The 18280-nt window shown below is 33.3% G+C and overlaps 2 protein-coding genes across 3 annotated transcripts; one reads left to right on the forward strand and one right to left on the reverse strand.

Moving 5' to 3' along the window:
* Positions 1 to 2471: 2471 nt before the first annotated feature.
* Positions 2472 to 10752, reverse strand: LOC148237273 (mesencephalic astrocyte-derived neurotrophic factor homolog). 2 transcript variants are annotated; one of them, XM_088204979.1, is made up of 2 exons: positions 10543 to 10752; positions 2472 to 2937 (listed from the first exon to the last, which is right to left on the reverse strand). In XM_088204979.1, the coding sequence occupies exons 1-2, from the start codon at positions 10588 to 10590 to the stop codon at positions 2764 to 2766; spliced, it is 222 nt and encodes a 73-aa protein (XP_088061105.1). In that variant the 5' UTR covers positions 10591 to 10752; the 3' UTR covers positions 2472 to 2763. The 2 variants fall into 2 exon arrangements, with proteins under 2 accessions (XP_088061105.1, XP_088061104.1); XM_088204978.1 differs by lacking the exon at positions 10543 to 10752 and adding an exon at positions 6101 to 6671.
* Positions 10753 to 12398: 1646 nt separating this feature from the next.
* On the forward strand, positions 12399 to 17733 carry Dnaaf5 (Dynein axonemal assembly factor 5). The gene is made up of 13 exons (XM_088181726.1): positions 12399 to 13029; positions 13089 to 13272; positions 14625 to 14767; positions 14840 to 14914; positions 14976 to 15133; positions 15204 to 15407; positions 15472 to 15622; positions 15691 to 15855; positions 16058 to 16249; positions 16310 to 16458; positions 16542 to 16734; positions 16805 to 16996; positions 17062 to 17733. Exons 1-13 carry the CDS (start codon positions 12414 to 12416, stop codon positions 17190 to 17192), a joined length of 2553 nt encoding a protein of 850 aa, XP_088037852.1. The 5' UTR covers positions 12399 to 12413; the 3' UTR covers positions 17193 to 17733.
* Positions 17734 to 18280: the final 547 nt, after the last annotated feature.

Raw genomic sequence — 18280 nt, forward strand, 5'->3', positions numbered from 1 at the left:
TTTATAGGTAGTATACTTTATATGTTATAGATTTATTGTATTTAATATTGCCCCACATTTGTAGCGCTTAGACCTACAATTTTATGCCTTGACGGTTGTTGTGACGCGTGACAGTTCACATTCTTGTAAATAAATGAGTCTAAAGCCGGCTGCAAACGTAATATATGTAAGAAAAATCGTTGCGGTTTACGACTGCACAGTTAAATCGATGGCTACTGTTACCAACACAGAAGTAGTTATAACTGCGTCGATCTCAGTTCCCAGAGGACGCTCGCGCTAATATATCTTCGACGGATTTCGACGCGCTAACACTTTTGGCTTTAATTTTGTGTATTCAAAAAAAAAGTCATGCCGTGTTCGTAAAAATTGGCTTATACAGAGAAAGGAGTATTCATGCATAAATGTAATAAATGAGAAGATTTGCACCGAAAGATTGGCATAATTATTTACTCTCACTCTCGTCACTTAACACATGAGAGGGCGAAAGGGAAAGTATCTTACCGCTCGCGCATAGAGAAAGAGTATTACATGTCGTGCTCTGACTTCAATCCCTTTGACTCGGGCCTCAAATACCTACACGTTTCGGAAGTCGCTCGAAGCTGGCCAAGTCGTTTGAAGTAACCCACTACTCGGTCAACCATAAAAAGTGCCAAAACTGTATTGGTCTTGGACGAAGCTTTTTTTGGGCTAATAATTAGATTCATTTGCGAAAACCCGTGTTCACTTTTATTTGAAGAAATGAAAATAGAATTCATAGCATATATCAAACGGAATATTTTTTCAGAATTTCTTTTCGAGAATGTATTCGCAAAATCCACGAATCATTTCTTTTGTTGTGATAGTCTGATTGACATGTTTCTAATTTCCATCTCTCCAAATGTCAATTGAACATTATATCTTTAGGCCAATTTTTTTGGTCAAATACGTGAGCACAAAGTGCAAACTCAGTATTTTTGCTATCTGGCATCCTTTTTTCAATTATCACTTTCAACGTGGAATAAAATGTTTTCGAGTCAATAGGAGAATCATTTTTTTAATTTTTGTGATGTGAAGTGTACAACAGCTGCACTACATTTATAATAGGCTCCAAAATCAGGGATGTCATTTGGAAGAGGATGCAGGTAGGCCCATTTGCCTCCCCCCTCCCTTGAATTTGGTCAGAAAAATGCATGTTATTTAATGAGTTAATGAAATAAAAATATTAAAAAAAAAACGATCACTAACTGGGCAAATTTTGCCCCCCTCTCGAAAAAGATATCATTCCAAACCAGAAATTCTCGGGTTATCCTCAAATAAAATCTAAAAAAAGTCTCAAATCTATCCTGAAAATATTTAAAAAAATATGTTAATTCAATGAAATAATATCTGAATACATTTTCACCAGTAGATATATATTTTTACCACTAAAAAGATAATTTATCTGGCAGGTGCAAGTAAAATTATATGATTTAAACTTTTTCATATGCGGTAGTATATATATTTACATACTTACATGCAATGTATAAATGGTTGTATTTTTCAGTGGTTATATTTTCAATAGTGAAGTCCAAATACATTTGTACTAGCGAAAATATAATTTAACTGATAGGAGCTAGTAAAATTATATGTTGTTCTAAAATGTCTGAAACTCAATTTGACAATTACGAAACGTAATTTTGCTGTTCAAACCCAATCTTAACACGTTGACTGCCACGGATTTTTTTACGATTCCGGTTTAAAGGGCCAATTTGATTTAATCATGTTATATTATTAAAAAGTTTTCCAATTTGATTTAATCATGCTATATTATTAATAATTTCCTTGTATAAACTCCTTTTTGAATAAACTTTGTATAATTGTATTTTCTGTTCATTTAAGCCAAACCTAATTTTTTATTTTCTTTCCTGAGGCCATCTATTCATATTTACAATATTATACTATGAGTTTCCTCATATCTGTACAAATATGGCAAGTAATGAAAGGACGAGATAACTCGTAGTAGCGTCCTGGGCAAGTAAACAACCTACGAGACATCTCGTAGACAGTCAACGTAACCTACACGAACTTACCAAATCTAACTTGACTTAATGAAAGTTCTAAAACTAATGCAATTTTAGAGCTTTCATTGGGTCAAGTCTAAAATACAAACTTAGCCGATTCAACTCTCAGGGAAAAATAAGCCGAAGAAGAAGTAGACAGACGTCGTATCTCGCTTATTGCTCCATGTTTGTCTACACTTCGATATTACACTGTTTTAAAAATATGATAGCTATCCTTACTGATATTATAACAGACTTCTTATATAAGAGTATTGGACAAAGTGAATTCAAACCAAATTTTGATAAATCACATCATTTTGACACATCACATGGGTGTTAATTATAATTAAGTATTGAAATAAAAACGTTGTTTTGTCTAATATTCTGAACACGTCTGTAGTTATTTCTTTCTTCCAATATAAAGGTGTCTTTATTAACAATAACACAATTGAAAAGTATTAAATTGCATTTAATAAAACAATCATAACATTCCGCTCAAACCTCACAAATATTATATCACTGAATAAATACATGCACACATAATAAGTCTTTTTTCGGCGAGAGTGGGTAAATTAACATATTATTCTTCATCTTAAGGGAGTTGATATACACGTATAACCGGAACGATAGTCTTTGGGATTTTGTCGGTTCATGATCGAAGGTGCCTGAACTCACTTCGGTTCGTACAAATACCGATAATGGACAACCGTAACGTAGATGTATAAAATATGAATCGAAGACATGTTCAGGTGTTGGCAGGTGGATCAGCCTCCTTCTGCATATCCATCTCGAGCTCGAGCTCAAGTTTCTCCTTCTCCAGAAGAAGTACTTTGTGCTCGAGTTCCAGCCGCTCCTTCTCCAATCGCATGTTTTCTTGCTCTTCTTTCAGTTTACCCGTTTCTCTCAGTAATTTTTCGGCCTGAAATAAAATAAAATTAAAAATTAGTTTCATTAAAAAAAAATTAATTTATTAAAAATTCTACACTATCATTACTGAAGAGTATGGCATACTGGTATTTTTTGTTTTTATATCAATATAAATCAAAAATAGAAAACAGTTTTATTCACAATAGCGTTTGCCAGCACCTCAAATATACAAAAGGTAAATGAAACTTTTTTAAGAATCAAGATTTGAGCACACTGATATGAAAAATATGCTTTATAGACGATGTGCTGTGTGTTGTTTTGGAAAGTAAATAACGCTATATATTAATAATTAGTGGGATTGAATGAATCCTAAAGATGAATACACAAAACTACATACTAGCAATCTGGATGTTATACATAACTTTAACTTCAAGAATTTTGTTTGATGAAACATCTATAGCGCATAATACGAATAATAAAATGTTGAGTGCTGGACCAAAAATGTTTGGATTAAAATGGAACACATCTGATGGTTTGAAATAGAGCACCATCCATGAATAGATAAGACCGACAAATAATTTAGCGATAATGACCTACAATCTGTTGTGTTAGGGGACCAAGCGTCCGAATATTCTATAATGAACCACATTAAAAAAACTGGACAGAATTATCATTTGTGGAAATAAATTTACATGCGAAAAAACCCGTGTAGTTTTGTCTTTGCTACTTTGAAGATTAAACTTCTTAATGTTAATTCATAGATTTTAAAAATGTATTACAATACAGAGACTAGATTTGAATGCTGGACATTTGATACCCTCATCTAGTCGAGTTCATTAATTTTCTGAATCCATGTCAATTACCGCAATGCAAACCAACTTGCAAGTTGCCAGCCCTATTATGCTGCTAAGGAATTTTAATCAACTAAAAATAATTTACATTGGAACAGAGACAAATCTCCTTTATTTTGTCAACAACGTAAATATGTACATATGATGCAATATATAATAGAACACAGATCTTGAAAAGTCTGCATGTATAATGAATATCTCACCAATATTTCCACTTTATTTTTTTTTCGCAAAATGTTGAAAGGTGTATATTTTATCTTAGTGGAGAAAAAGCAGTGATGGAGAAAGACAAAGTTATTTATCAATGATATTCAGTCTAAAAACACGTTTTTTTTGGTTACTATTTGTGTTAAACAAGTAGTACTCGTTTAGCAGTTGTGTACACAAACTTTTATACACCTGAATTATAAAATCATTAAAACTACTTCACTATCTGCATCCGAAATCATATGTTAAAATTATGTTTGTAGTTATTTCTGAATTTTGAACAAATTTTTTGTTGGGAAATATTTTTATTTCGCTTGAATAAGAAGCAAAACGCTTTAAATAATCACATCATAACTCTGTTAGTCAAGGGGACCAATTTTTTCAATGCAATTTTTTTTGTGTGAAAGATTTAACTTTAAGGGTTCGTATATTTTCCTAGAATTTTGTTTTTTCAATATTATATGATCATACACCTGTAAAAGAAATGTTTATTTTTATAAGCATTTGATTTTGCGTATTAGTTGTTTTGCATCGACGATTGATAAGAGGACTTCATTCACATTTGTATTTAAATTGAGCTGCATATTTTTTGGGTAGCTAATTGTTTAATTCTTGATGTATAAAAACTTGTTTTTTCTTGAGCCCTTAGATAAAATTGACCAATTGTAATTAGCCTTGGTTAGTAAAGAATATGATAATCAAATATTAAGCACTTACGACTTACTGATTTTAAAATGTTGGAAATGCTTTGATAAGTTTGTTACTATTTCAGCGATACCGAGACTTCAGCAAAATGTTAAAAATGAACCAATATTATATGGAGAACGCAAAAAATGCACACGAAGAGATCATCCGCTATCCACGAGTGAACGAACAAGATGTAATATAGTTACCAACTCATCTGGTTTATTCTGATTTGATTTGTATCAGCCGTATATTAACAATATTTTTTCGGAAACTTCTTATTTTTGAAAATCTGAAATGACGTCACTAATTATAAACCAGAAATTATCGGTTAATCCTTCAGAGAAAATCTAAAAAAAGACAGTCGAATCTATCCCGAAAATATTTTTTCAGTGAAATAATATCAGAATGCATTTTCACAGGTAGATATATATATTTTTACCAGTGAAAATATAATTTATCTGGCAGGTGCAAGTAAAATTATATGCTTTTCTTTTCCATATGTAGTAATATACACATTTATATACTTATCATTATTTATTTACATGTGATATAGATGTTACAGTGAAGTTATTTTCGGCGGTAGATATATATTTTTACTAGTAAAAATATAATTTAACTGATAAGACGCTAGTGAAATGATAAGCTTCTATAAAAGTCAATTTGACAGTTGGGAAATATAACTTTTAGTCTAAAATACAAACTTAGCCGATTCAACTCTCAAGAGGAAAATAAGTCGAAGAAAAAGTACAGACAGACGCCTACACTTGGATATTACACTGTTTTAAAAATATGATAAGCTATCCTTACCAATATTACAACAGTATTGGTCAAAGTGAATTCAAATCAGATTTTGGTCAATAGGAGTGCACAAAAACAATTATCACTTCTCAGCAATAAAAGCAATAAAATCGTGTCGGCACCGTCGCAGTGGGAACGCTCGGTAAGGAACGTTCCCATTGCGATGGCGATGGCACGATTTTATCACTTTTGACGTGGATTTTTGACTTCTGAGAAGTAATAATTGTTTTTTGCGCTTTCCTATTGGTCAAAATTCGGTTTAGATGTACTTCATTCATTCAATTCTCAGTTATTGTAAGTCGTAATATTGTTATAGTGTTAATATGAATGCTAGATTACCGAGCGTTTCCACCGTGACAACGATGGCATGATTTTATTGCTTTTGACGTGGTTTCTAAACAATGACCCTCTTGAATCTTAACACTGGATTTTTAAAAATATGAAGTTTCCGAAAATAAAAATAGTGCTAATATATTTTTTTGTTCATTGTCCAAATATAAAAAAATATAAATGAAATGGAAATAATAATTTATGATTGTCATGCAAAAAATATATTTTTTCATATTGTACAAAATGTGAAAAAAAGATAGATTGTACTCGTCTCGTGGATTACCATCAGCAAACAAGACAGGTAGGTACTATATAATAATATTAGTTAAATAATGAGTATACCTATTACGACTAAATGTATTAATTTTCCTATAGTTCCGTGCGCGGCGCGTGCTTGGGCTTGAGCTCTTCTATCCTCTTGATGAAGTCAGTCTTTTCTATGCACCCTTCGCACGTCTCGTCCCAGTCGTTCAAGATCTTGCGCAGATCTCTCACCTTCAACTTCTTGAGATCGACGCTGTCGATGTCGATCTCCTTGTCGTACCTCAGGTCGCATATCTGAGAGTCCTTCTTCTTGAGCTTCTCGCAGATCTTATCCGCCGGCATGGACCAGCTTATGGGTTTGGACATTTCACCTAAGATTCCCGTGGCGGATTCCTCGAGTCCGCCGAGGTAGTAGCAAAAGCGGTTCTCCTTATTCTTGCTCGTCTTGCAGTACTTCTTGAACTCCTCCTCTACCTTCTTGAAGTCCTTCTTCACGGCGTCCGAGAGGGAGTCGGCGAATCTCTCTAGGGTCTTGACGCAGACTTCGCAGTCACCCTCGCGGAGGGCGTAGCCTCCGCCGAAGCACGCCACGAGGGCGACGAGCGCGAGGGACAGCTTGACCATTTTGGTTAGTGAAACGGTACGAAATGAACGGTGCCGTCGGTACTCGCCGGCCGAAACGTTGACAGCGACTTGGCGACACGCGATTGGTGCACGTTGGCTAACCCCAAAATTACCCGAGCGGTTTAAAGCACCCCGTATAAAGCTAACCGTCTACGGCGCAACTATTATACATACTACTATATGTATAATATTATATATTTTATTTGAGCGATTCGTCTCTTAGCGAACCTAACCGTTAAATTTCATGCAATTTATATTATTAAACATTTTTCATAGCTGTCATTTTGAATCAAGATGGCGGATCAGGCTGGCTAGCAAACTTAGTTTTCAGTTTTAAAACTAAGACAGCTATATTGCACAAAAATTATGAAAAATTGAGATAATGGAAGTAGTATTTCTGGCTAAAATTAAATCTAAAAAAAATTGTGGTATTTTTGATGCGGGAACTGCGCGAAGGAGTTTGGTCCTTGGAAATTTAGTCGCGATGGATCGCTTCACGGGGGAACACGGGGAAAATAGTTTTACGAAAACAACGATTCTTATGTGATTGTTCGGCACCTGTTTCGCGCTCACTACCGATAACACAGTGTCTAATTTATTTAATCGCAACAAGTAAGCTTCTTACCTGTTAATTATATATCATTTATTTAATGTATACTATCTTGTACCCATAATGATGTTGGGACCACTACCTGTAAAAAAAATCACCCAAGAACGCAATGATAAAATGTTTCGATCTACCCTTGTAAATAGTATTTAGTTAACTGTTCAATATTATATACTATGATTCTCAACACAATTGTAATCGCGCAGAATTTATTGTTTTTATTAATATTTTGATATATGAAACACTGAACATATTTATGTATTAACATTACAATTACAGTAAAACATGGGTGAGGGGGTATCCGTTAAAGCCGAAAGCCCGTTATATAAAAGTAGATTTTCCGAATGTTTTTTTAGTAAAAAAATAAACGGCACAATACAATGACAGTAGTTTTCATAAATGGATTGAAAATATTATGTGGTTTTAAACAATGATGAAGCAGGTACAAAACTTTATTTCACAGAAAAATTTTATATAGAATTAAAATAAATAAATAAACATTGAAAATATATTTTATTTGTATGTAGGTATCAAGTTAAAGGTATAACGCGATTATACATTGGTAACAAGCGGTGACACTTAAATTTAACACTTTCGCGGACACTTAAAAAACGTATTTAAATACTCTAGGACACTAATATAGGTAAAATTTGTAAAAAAAATTAAATACCTAATTATTTTCATTGTATATTATATCTTGACCTAAATTTAATTATTGTTTATGTATATTTAGAGGTTTTCATATGCAGACGTGTCCCATTTAACAGTCGAAAAATGACTGCAATTGCAGACGTGTCCGCGAAAGTGTTAAATATGTATAACATTAACAGGATGTTTTCAATAATTTTCGCATTTGACCAAATATTTTGTCCGTTATACAAAAAAACATATTTTATAATTTTGGGAGGAAAATAATAATACACATCCTCATTTATACAAAATTGCAATGGTGGTTTTAGGAGCTCCAGAGACACAAGTTAGTGTTGAAAGGCTTTTCTCTGGTCAAAATCATTTTTTGCGTCGAATTTTGAAACTACACCCATATAATGTTCAATTGGTGCAATATTTAAAAGCCGATGATTGGATTTTACGAAAAAACATAGGTGGTGAATAAAATGTTTCCTAACAAACTGATATCACGTAGAGGTGACAGCAGCCAAGATTTGCCACCTCTAGATTTTTTAATGAGTTATCTCAAAAGTCGTGTTTATAAACCAGCTTCAATAACCCAACTTATGGCGAATATTCTTCAAGAGATAGCCAACATCCCACGCGCTTTGTGTCATAATGTTTATAAACCTAGGTGCCAGATTCGAGGAATGCCAGCGGCGGATTGGTGGACATTTAGACGACATTATTATTAAGACATGATTTACCCAATTATGGTATTTTAGTGAAATAAACATTCATTATCAAACGACCTGTAGTTTTTTTATTGAATTTTCAAAAGTACAAAAACTTATGGCCCACATATGTATTGTATATCTTCAAGATGGGAGAATGCATTATTTTGAAATTTCGATCACAATAAGTATATTTGCTTAATATTGTTTGCCGGCACGGCGAACATATAAAAAGTAAACAATATACTTCACCTATAAGGATATATAAGGATTTGAATGTTAAACCACATGATTTTTAATTTTTATTTAATTTCAATTTACATTATAGAACGTTTTTGAACTCTACTTTATTTTCTAGGATTATTTTAAAGAGCGACAATTAGAGCCGCCATTTTGAATACTCGTCCAACAATATATTAGTCACATCAGAAATTCCTCAAGGTTTTAATCTCGGTCCATTATTGTTTCTTTCGTTTATTAACGATATGAATAAAGTTATTCGTAATTAAAAATTGTCAAAGTATTCTTTAAAATAGGTTTTACTAGGGTTGTAAAAATGTGCGTGATCATCCGCTGATAAATTACTATTTAGCATCAAAAATGTTTCACATTTTCGATAATTGTTAGAAGTATCGCATGCAAGAACTAGAGTATTGGACAATTCACAAACAAACGAAGCTATCCAACTTTTATAAACATATATAAATTTATCAAAATGTACTGTAAATATATTTTTTTTCGATTCGACAAATTCTAAAAAACTCTCAGGGAATTCAACATCGAAATTCTATTTATTGATTTTAGCTGCATATGACTCAATAGCGGTAGATTGGAGAAATTGGGCGTCCAGAAGAAGTTTATTTCCTTGGTAAAACTCACGATGAAAAGTGTCAAATGCCAAGCGAGAGTGCAAAGTGAAATTTTAAAATAGCACACTAATATTAATAATTTGATACACTCGCATATAAGTATTTTTGTAATTCCAACTTTAATTGAAAATTAAAAACTTCAGCCTCAATTACTAGGTATTAGGAAAGTTGATATCGAAAATTGAATTTCAATAATTAAAAAATTACGGCTGTTTAGTGTTAATAATAGGTAATAACAGTAATGTTATTAAAATTAGAAATTATTATCAATTTTCCATTCATCAATCCATCTTTTTTTAATAAAAAAATAGTCGCGCAACGTTTCTTTTTTATACACATTTTATTCAACATAATAGCTATTATATATTTATTCAAAACTCATGAGACTGCTTACAAATTAATATTGAAGTTTAACTAAAAAAATGTATTTTTTTATGCTTTTTTGTTACTTTGATTATTGTTTTACACATATTAGAATTCGTTTAGATTACTGAATTTGATAGCATCTAATGATTGATGTCATTAAAATGTTTTGACTTATGGTAGCAAATTTATTTTTAAAAATATAAGAAGCAATACAAATTTGGTTATTCAACTGAACCGGAAACCGAAATTTTTGACAGAACCAAAACTTGAATAATATATTTTTACTGAATTGGAACAAAAACCAGAACGAAAAACGTAACGATTTAAAGCCTTGGAAGTATAAATAAAATAAACATTATAACAATATCAGTGTAGTTGGCAAGCAAATATATTAGCACGAACTTGATTAAAAAAGTAATTAAAATTAATTCGAATCGTTATTAATTATTATTCATGATCATGATCGTTACGCGTTTTATTATTGAGATATTAAAAAAAATACATTGAACAAACATTTTAAATTACGTCACTTGAGGGTTAAGCACATGCCTCGATTTATAACTGTACCTACACCAAAAACGATGATTTGGCGTTGTGCGTTTCGTCCGAAGAATTTGCACAAATGTTCACACTGAACAACTGAGCGAATATTCGCTCGGCTGTTGTCATAACAAAGATAATCGAAAGTAAATTGACATTTCGTGGACGCACCTCCAAAAGCAGGGCCTGTTGCTCCAGGGCGAACAGCTCGTCGCTCATCGCTCGGAATCACGGAAGGCTGCACGGTGCTGGGGTTGAACAGCCCTGTACTCGACGGGATGCACAGCTGCTCGCCGACAACTTTCTTTCAGAGCATAACCTACAAATCGGCCAAAATAATATTATGACGCGCGGCGCCGGCTCGCGAAAGTGGCTATCAATGTTTTTCCATGTTAGCGCTTATAGGCGCTAAATACCGTTCGCCGTTATTTATTTATTTTTTTATTTTAATAGTGAAAATTTAACGTTTATTATTCGAAGCTAAGATAGATAAGCTTTTGAAGATTCCTATTTATTCCAGTCTTGTCAAAAATATGTAATATTACTAGTTATTATACCACAGAAAAAAATCATTCTGTATGTTGTGAAACAAAAAATCTTGGGGGTAATAAATAAATAAAATTGCACAACATATTCTACTCCCAATAAATATATTAGTCGTATTTTTTTCCAGACTGCAAATACACAGTGAAGCGATAAAAATTCTGCTGTCAATTGAAACGAGCTATTGTTAAAAACATTCTTAATTTTGATATTACCTATTAAAAAAACATTCATAACATTCATACTTTTAATACTACATATTTATATTTTCTTAATGTTAAAATTAGCAATTTATGATTATTGTTGGTAAAATGTAAGGTAAATAGCACTATAAATTAGTAAATATTCCAAAATTTTACATTGTTAAAATAATTGTAATTGACCCTCCCCCCCCCCCCCCATGTAAATTATCTACATTCCTATTATACCTTATTAAGAAATGAAAATAGTATTCAAACCTTATTTATTCAGCCAGACCCGACAAGAAAAGAGTAACAGCTGAAATAAATAAGATTTTTATTAAAGTGAAAAAATTGCAAAAAAAATATTTGAAATTCGGGTGATCGACCAATGTATTTTTATTTTTTATATAAATAAAATAAATATTCAGAGAAAAACAAAAAATCTTAAAAGTTCTAATATTCGATTGTATTGTAACAAAGAGGTATAATTTTTTCCGTCTTCGTTTTCGAATACGGAATCTACTAGTTTGTGACTTTTTACAATTTTTCATGGGTCACAGTGAAAAATATATGAAATGGTTTTCATTTGCATTTTTTAGTTTTTACAAGAAAGGCGGTTTCCATAAATTGTGTCACATGTTTTAGGGAGGGGGGAGGGTGTCAGCTGAATTATGTCAGTATAAAAGAAACAGGAGTCTGGTTCAACGACATTTTGTGAATTAGGAGGGTGGAATTAAAAACAAAAAACCTGACATCATTTATGGAAGCCACCAAAACGCTCATTGCGCGAGCTGTTCTTCAGAAACACAGTACACCGAGTGGCTGATGAGGTGTACCGAAGCCTTCGTGAACGAAAGTACTGTTCAGCTGCGTTTCTAGACATCAGCCAAGCGTTCTACAGTAAAGTGTGGTACGAGAACCTACAACATAAACTCAATAACTTACTCTCCTATATAATATGCATGTGATGCTTTAGTCATATGAATGAGAGATATTTTCAATTCAAATACTAGGTCGAAGTGTCAGCTCTTCATAAAATAAGATCGGGATATCAAGGCAGTGTGCTTGGACCAATAATATACCTACTGCACACAGCAGACCTACCAACAATTGGTGAAACTTTTGTTGCTACCTTTACAGACGTTACGGTCGTTATGCTATTTTTATTATAATTCTGACCATTTGATTTGTTGTCTTTAAAATATGAACATTGGTAATGGTAGGTTTTTACAATGTTAGGTCTGCGCGTTACATAATTAAAACTAAACTCCGTGACGTTATTTATTTACATATGGCGACGTTAGTTGCGGCGAGACGATGACGGAAGAGTGCGCGGAAGTCTGCTCGTGGAGCTCCAAGTTGGTAGGGCTTCAAGCCGAGGAGCGGCGCCAAAGAAAAGAAGCCCTCCAATCGCTTCTGGACGACGTGAAGACGATCGAAGATCCCGAAAAGGCGGCGGAGGCTTTCGCGCAGTTGCACGGAGCCGTTTTCACGAGATGGGACGACGAAGTGGAGGCATGCAGGGAGCTAGCCGTGCAGATTACGGCTCGTTTGACGCTGCTCGCGCCGCCCTCCGACTTTATCCTCACCTATCTGATGGCGGCGGCTCGGCGTCGTCTCGCTGCGACTCAAACGATCGAACCCGCCGAGGAGCTGAGGAGAGAAGCCATGAGTCTGCTCTTCGACGTCGTGGGGCACTACAAAGAATCGAAATGCCTGGCGCCCTATTACGACGATTACGTAGACATCCTCGTCAAAGCGTTCAATGACGACTTCGCCGACGTTAAGAATCTGGCGTGCCAAACCACCGTAGCTCTAGCAAACGCCTTATCCGACAAGTTTCACATGAGAGCTGAAGTTATCGTGACGGCCGCCGTCACCAACTTCAACCACAGGCACTCCAAAGTCAGGACTCTATCTGTCGAATGCATCGGTACGTTTCGGTACGGCAATGTCGTAATGATAATTGTTATTGATTGCGTCGTATTTCAGGTGCCGCCGTATCTCACGGAAACGCCGAATGCTTCGAGGCGGCCATCGGTCCGCTGGCGACGATGCTCTTCGACGAGAATTCGGCCATAAGATTGCAAGTCACCAAAGTTGTCGGCGAATGGATGATCGATTTTCGCGAACGATATTCATATTGGCATAAAATGATTCCCTTGCTGTTGGCTAGGTAAATTCTTTACGTATAAGCGGTGCGGTGTAAAAGTGTAAAAATAACATCGGAAGAAGTGTCAGCCAAATTAAACGCGTAGATCCTTGTCAAAATACTTTTTGGATCGGTGCCAAGAGGAAAAGAAAACTTGAACCGAAATAATTGGCCAATTCTTATTTGGGAGCATTAACCGTTCTCATATATAGGAACACGTGTTCATATAACAAAAACAGAAATGTCCACGACATTGTGCGTACTTTGTGATTAGCCTGGTCATAAATATTATATGCTTAGAATAAACATATTGGACGATCAGAATTAAAATAGAAGTGAATTAAAAAAAAATATAACACTTATAAATATAAATGGGCAATAAATTATTTATTTAACAAATATTTTATAAGATATCTCATTCACACCAAAGCTGTTCTTTTTTATTTTCTGTTTATGTTATATATTATATTATGTTTAGTTAAAATTTGTTTGATGTAAAAATTAGCTATTAAGCTTAATAAATTAATAAAATAAAATAAGAAAAAGTGCAGGGGAGCGATAGCGAGCGTTCGTTGATCATAATAGTGAACACCCCATGAATAACTCTCAACCATTCTGCAACAAATCTATTTAATTGTATGCATAATAACACCTTAATAATGACCATGTATTATTATGCTGACCATCTGTTAACATAAAACTGACATTGAAGTTTGAGTCAGGTCGTGTAATATAAATACTGGCTATTCTTTGTAAATACTGACTGAAAAAATAATTCTTACCATTTAATATAAATTCTGAACATTTCCAAAGCACGAAAATTTGTGGTGCTCCGCTGCTCCGATATTTTATGTTGGTCTTATTTTAAGTTGATTCTTATTTAAGGTCCTCAAAAATTATATTTACTATGGATAGTAGTACTTTCCGTGATGTTTAACTTTGACATCACTCGGTACATTCAAATTTAAGAATAAAAGATTTTAAAAAAATGCAGGCGAAATGGCTCGGTAGTTTAGGGTTTCGACAGGACATGAAGCTGTTCGCCACTTGGTAATAAGCACAACAAAGCTTGCTCATAACAATCTAAAAAAAATCTAAAATGAAAGTTTTGGTACTATATAAAGATTAATATTAGCAACCTGCGGAAATAGTAACTGTGTCTTAACTATTTCTATAATTGATTTATCTTTGACTATAGTTATATTATTATCTAACATATCTTTATAATTAATAATAACACATTTAGTTTAAGTACATTATTTTTTAACCATCTTTCTTTGACTATAGTTATATTATTATCTAACATATCTTTATAATTAATAATAATACATTTAGTTTAAGTACATTGTTTTTTAACCATCTTTCTTACTCTGTAGTCTTTGCGATTCTATGGAGATGGTTTATTTGGAAGCAAAAACAATTTGGGAGAATGTCGGCCTTCAATATATGAATGAAAACGAAGAAGAGTTGAAAAATCAAACAGACTTCTTAACAGAGCCGCCAATTCATTATCCGCCTGGTAAAGATTAATTCAAAATCAATCAATCAATTTTAATGAACGACACAAATATAGTAAATTTCGATCTTTTAGTATCTCGGCCAAATTTAGGATGCAGAATTTTAGTCAGAAAAAACATGGGTAAAATTATCCCAGCGGTCATTAAAGGTATAATTAAACAAATATTAATTCTATACCATGAAACTCATTTGTGATGTTTTTTATTTAGATTTGGATGGCTGGCTACCTGATCCGAGGCTTCGTTCTGCTCAAATCCTCTGCTGGATCGTTCTACACACTGAAGCCAAGAATCTGCTTTATTCGATGGACATTATCAACTGTTTGTTCAAAAGTGCTCAAGACGATGATCAGAGAGTCGTCACTGAAGTGCGTATTCTTTTATCATAGATCTAAATAATTAGAATTATATTATGTTTACTGTCGACTTTCAACTCAGATTGCGCGTGCTGCGGAACTATTCGGTTATTTCATATCTCCCAGTGTATGGTGGGATCTGATCGTTCCTGACACTGACTCTTGGTACTGCTTGCTCGTTCTAGCCAACATAATCAAAGGCTCGAACCCAACTTTGCTCGAAGACAAATATCTCAAGAGGATTCTAAAAGAATTGGTCACGCCTCGCCTCCTCGATAAACGAGAAGTAAGAGATAAATGCATTTATTATTGTGATGATTTTGTAATGTTTTTTTATTTTTTCTTTCTAGCCGAGATATCAAATAAACTTGCTGTTTGTGTGTGAATCTCTAATGAATGTTTGCACGTTGCAAAACAATTCGATCATTCAAGATATGTTCAATATCATATTCACGGTGTACGCCACTCCGAAGTCGGTGGATATCGAACATCATTCTTTGTGTAATACATAACTCAATTAATAATTAATCGAAGCATCCTTTCAAATATATGATTTTTTACGATTTTAGGTCTGATTGGAAAATTGAGCGAGACTGTGAAAGTAGGCTCGACGGTGGACGATCTCTACTGCATATTCATTAGATCGCTTCTGGTCAACATCACGTCCGATCCGTGCTTCTGGAGCATGTCATCGCTCGATTGCTGTACTTTGAACGCAATTCTTGTTCATACTGGTAATGATTTTGATATGTACAATAATATATTTGTGGATGATTGCTCATATAAAACTAATTTTCAAACCAGAGAATGAATCATATTTAAAGAATTAGCAGTTTTTCTTGTTTTGACAAGATTTTTGAATCGTTTATTTATTGGTGTAAAACACACTTATTAAATAGCTTAGTAATATTAAAATTTTTTTATGAATATAATTAGGTCCAGCCGTCGGTCTCAATCTGCATTTGATAGCGCCCCTCTTGGTAGAAGCTCTGTCTAGTAACATCACTTCGGCTGATGTCAAATTAGAACTGTTTACGAGTTTGTGTTCTATGTTGCTGAGGAGAGACGAGAGATTCAAGCTGACTGAACCTGATAAATTGAGCGCGTTTATGAATGTCCTCTTGCAAGGTACATATTGAACTTTTTGTATTCCCAGCGACGTGACGCTAAAGCTTGTTTGTATTTCAGATATTATTATACCTAATTTAAACTGGTCTGTTGGAATAACATCGGAAATTTTACGAACGACTGCAGTTTGTTGCTTGTGCACAATTTTACAAGAGGGAGAGAGCATTTCTAAGCTGGACGGCGAAGTAGATTTTGAGAAATGTGTTCAGGTACTTACAGCTACAATAATTACAGTTTTCCACAAAGCATTTAATTGCTGAACATATAATTATATTTTATATAATATTTTCAGCCTATCGATCTATTTCCGAACAAAGAAATTCTTCAAAATTATGTGGATATATTACTACCAAAACTAGTCGAATTGGTGAACGATAATGTGAAGAACACTCGACAATATGCACTGAAAGCGATTAGATGTTTAGTTACATTAGCAAAGAAGAACAATTGTTTCAAATTAGAGCATTTGCATAAGAGTTATTCAGGTATATTATTTTCCAGTTCATTGTAATCTTTTTCCTTGATGTAATTATGTTTTTTTTTTATTTATATAAGAAATCATGTCACGTCTGAACGATTCTAATGATCAAGTGAGACATTCTGTAGTCGAAACACTATGCGTCTTGTTCATGTCTAGACCGGAGCCGTACGATGTAGACACTTATAATTATCATATAGACGCACTGTATAATGCTATGCTCGTTCATCTCGACGATCCCGATACGATCTTCCAAGATAATATCTTAGGTAAATTGAACATTCTCATATATTAAACTATTATATACTATACATAATCTATATTTTTTTAATAGATGCTCTCAAAAAAGTGGGAGTCGTACATCCGAAACTGTTGAAAGGAAAAGTCGACTCGAACGGAAGACTGTATAAGAATCAAAAGGCTCTCGAACACCTTAACAAACATTTGGAATCTTTATCCATTTGAATGAAATATATATCGCGCATTTTATTTGCATTGCATTGTTATAATAATTTATTGCGTGTTACCTTTGTGCCTTATTATATACGTAACGCCATTAATTATTTAAACGCATCCTATTTGTAATCGAATAACCAAAACCAAATATACTTTAATCGATTTTAAGTTTCTACAAAAATTATTATTACTGTGCCATTGTTTTTCTTTGGCCATTAAAATGTATGCATTTAAGGTCACATTTGTGCATGTATTAATAATATCTAAGGTTGATTAGTCGATGTAAGATCTGAGGAAGAAATTCTTATATATTTATAATTTTTTTATATTGAGAAGCATTTTAGATAATAAAAAAAACTACTTCATGTATTCATTATAATTATGATATTTTATAGTCAGTAAACTGTATTATACTTTAGAATTGCATTGATCACATAACATCATTGCAAACTTGTGTGTATTTTTAACATATTAATTCAGTTGTTTTTTTTGTGAGTTGGTTTTGTGTCATTAATGTTTATGTGTACACTAATAAATGAAGTGAAGTAAATCAGTTGTTTAATTTCTTTATTTTAAGTATCGAAAGTAACGCAGATAATTTTTATTTAATTCAAGTCCGAGTTATTAAATAAAATATTTATTTATTTTATTTTGTAACTTGAAAATATAAAAGTAAAAAACTTATTGACGATTAATTATCTTCAAAATAATATTATAAAATGACATTGATAATTATTTATTTTTCAACAAATAATTGTTTCTGATATCTTAAGATGCCTAAAGATCACTAATAGGATATAGATACATATGTGATTATCAGGCGCGTACGGTGAGATATATTCCTTTTCGTTCGCTAGCATGTTAAGTGACGAGAGTGAGTGAGAAGAAGTGGTCGTACGGAACGCATGTAACGCACGCCCTTATCTCGCTCACTCTCGTCACTTAACACGCGAGCGAGCGAAAGGGAATGAATCTCACCGTACGCGCCTGATGAGCATATAACCTAAATTCTACATTTTGTTTTTATTAAAAGTGTAGATCTGTATAAGCAATATTAGTAAAAAACACATTGCGATTAGCATAATAATTTGATCAAG

Source organism: Plectrocnemia conspersa, unplaced genomic scaffold (assembly GCF_051122295.1).
Source record: "Plectrocnemia conspersa isolate PC_06_02 unplaced genomic scaffold, ASM5112229v1 ptg000002l, whole genome shotgun sequence".
NCBI classification, from domain to species: Eukaryota; Metazoa; Arthropoda; class Insecta; order Trichoptera; family Polycentropodidae; genus Plectrocnemia; species Plectrocnemia conspersa.

Coding starts and splice junctions, on each gene's coding strand:
- Dnaaf5 (XM_088181726.1), top strand. CDS start 12,414: ATGACGGAAGAGTGCGCGGAAGTCTGCTCGTGGAGCTCCAAGTTGGTA. Junction 13,273..14,624: donor ATTCCCTTGCTGTTGGCTAG/GTAAATTCTTTA, acceptor CTTACTCTGTAG/TCTTTGCGATTCTATGGAGA. Junction 16,997..17,061: donor CTTCCAAGATAATATCTTAG/GTAAATTGAACA, acceptor TTTTTTTAATAG/ATGCTCTCAAAAAAGTGGGA.
- LOC148237273 (XM_088204978.1), bottom strand. CDS start 6,646: ATGGTCAAGCTGTCCCTCGCGCTCGTCGCCCTCGTGGCGTGCTTCGGC.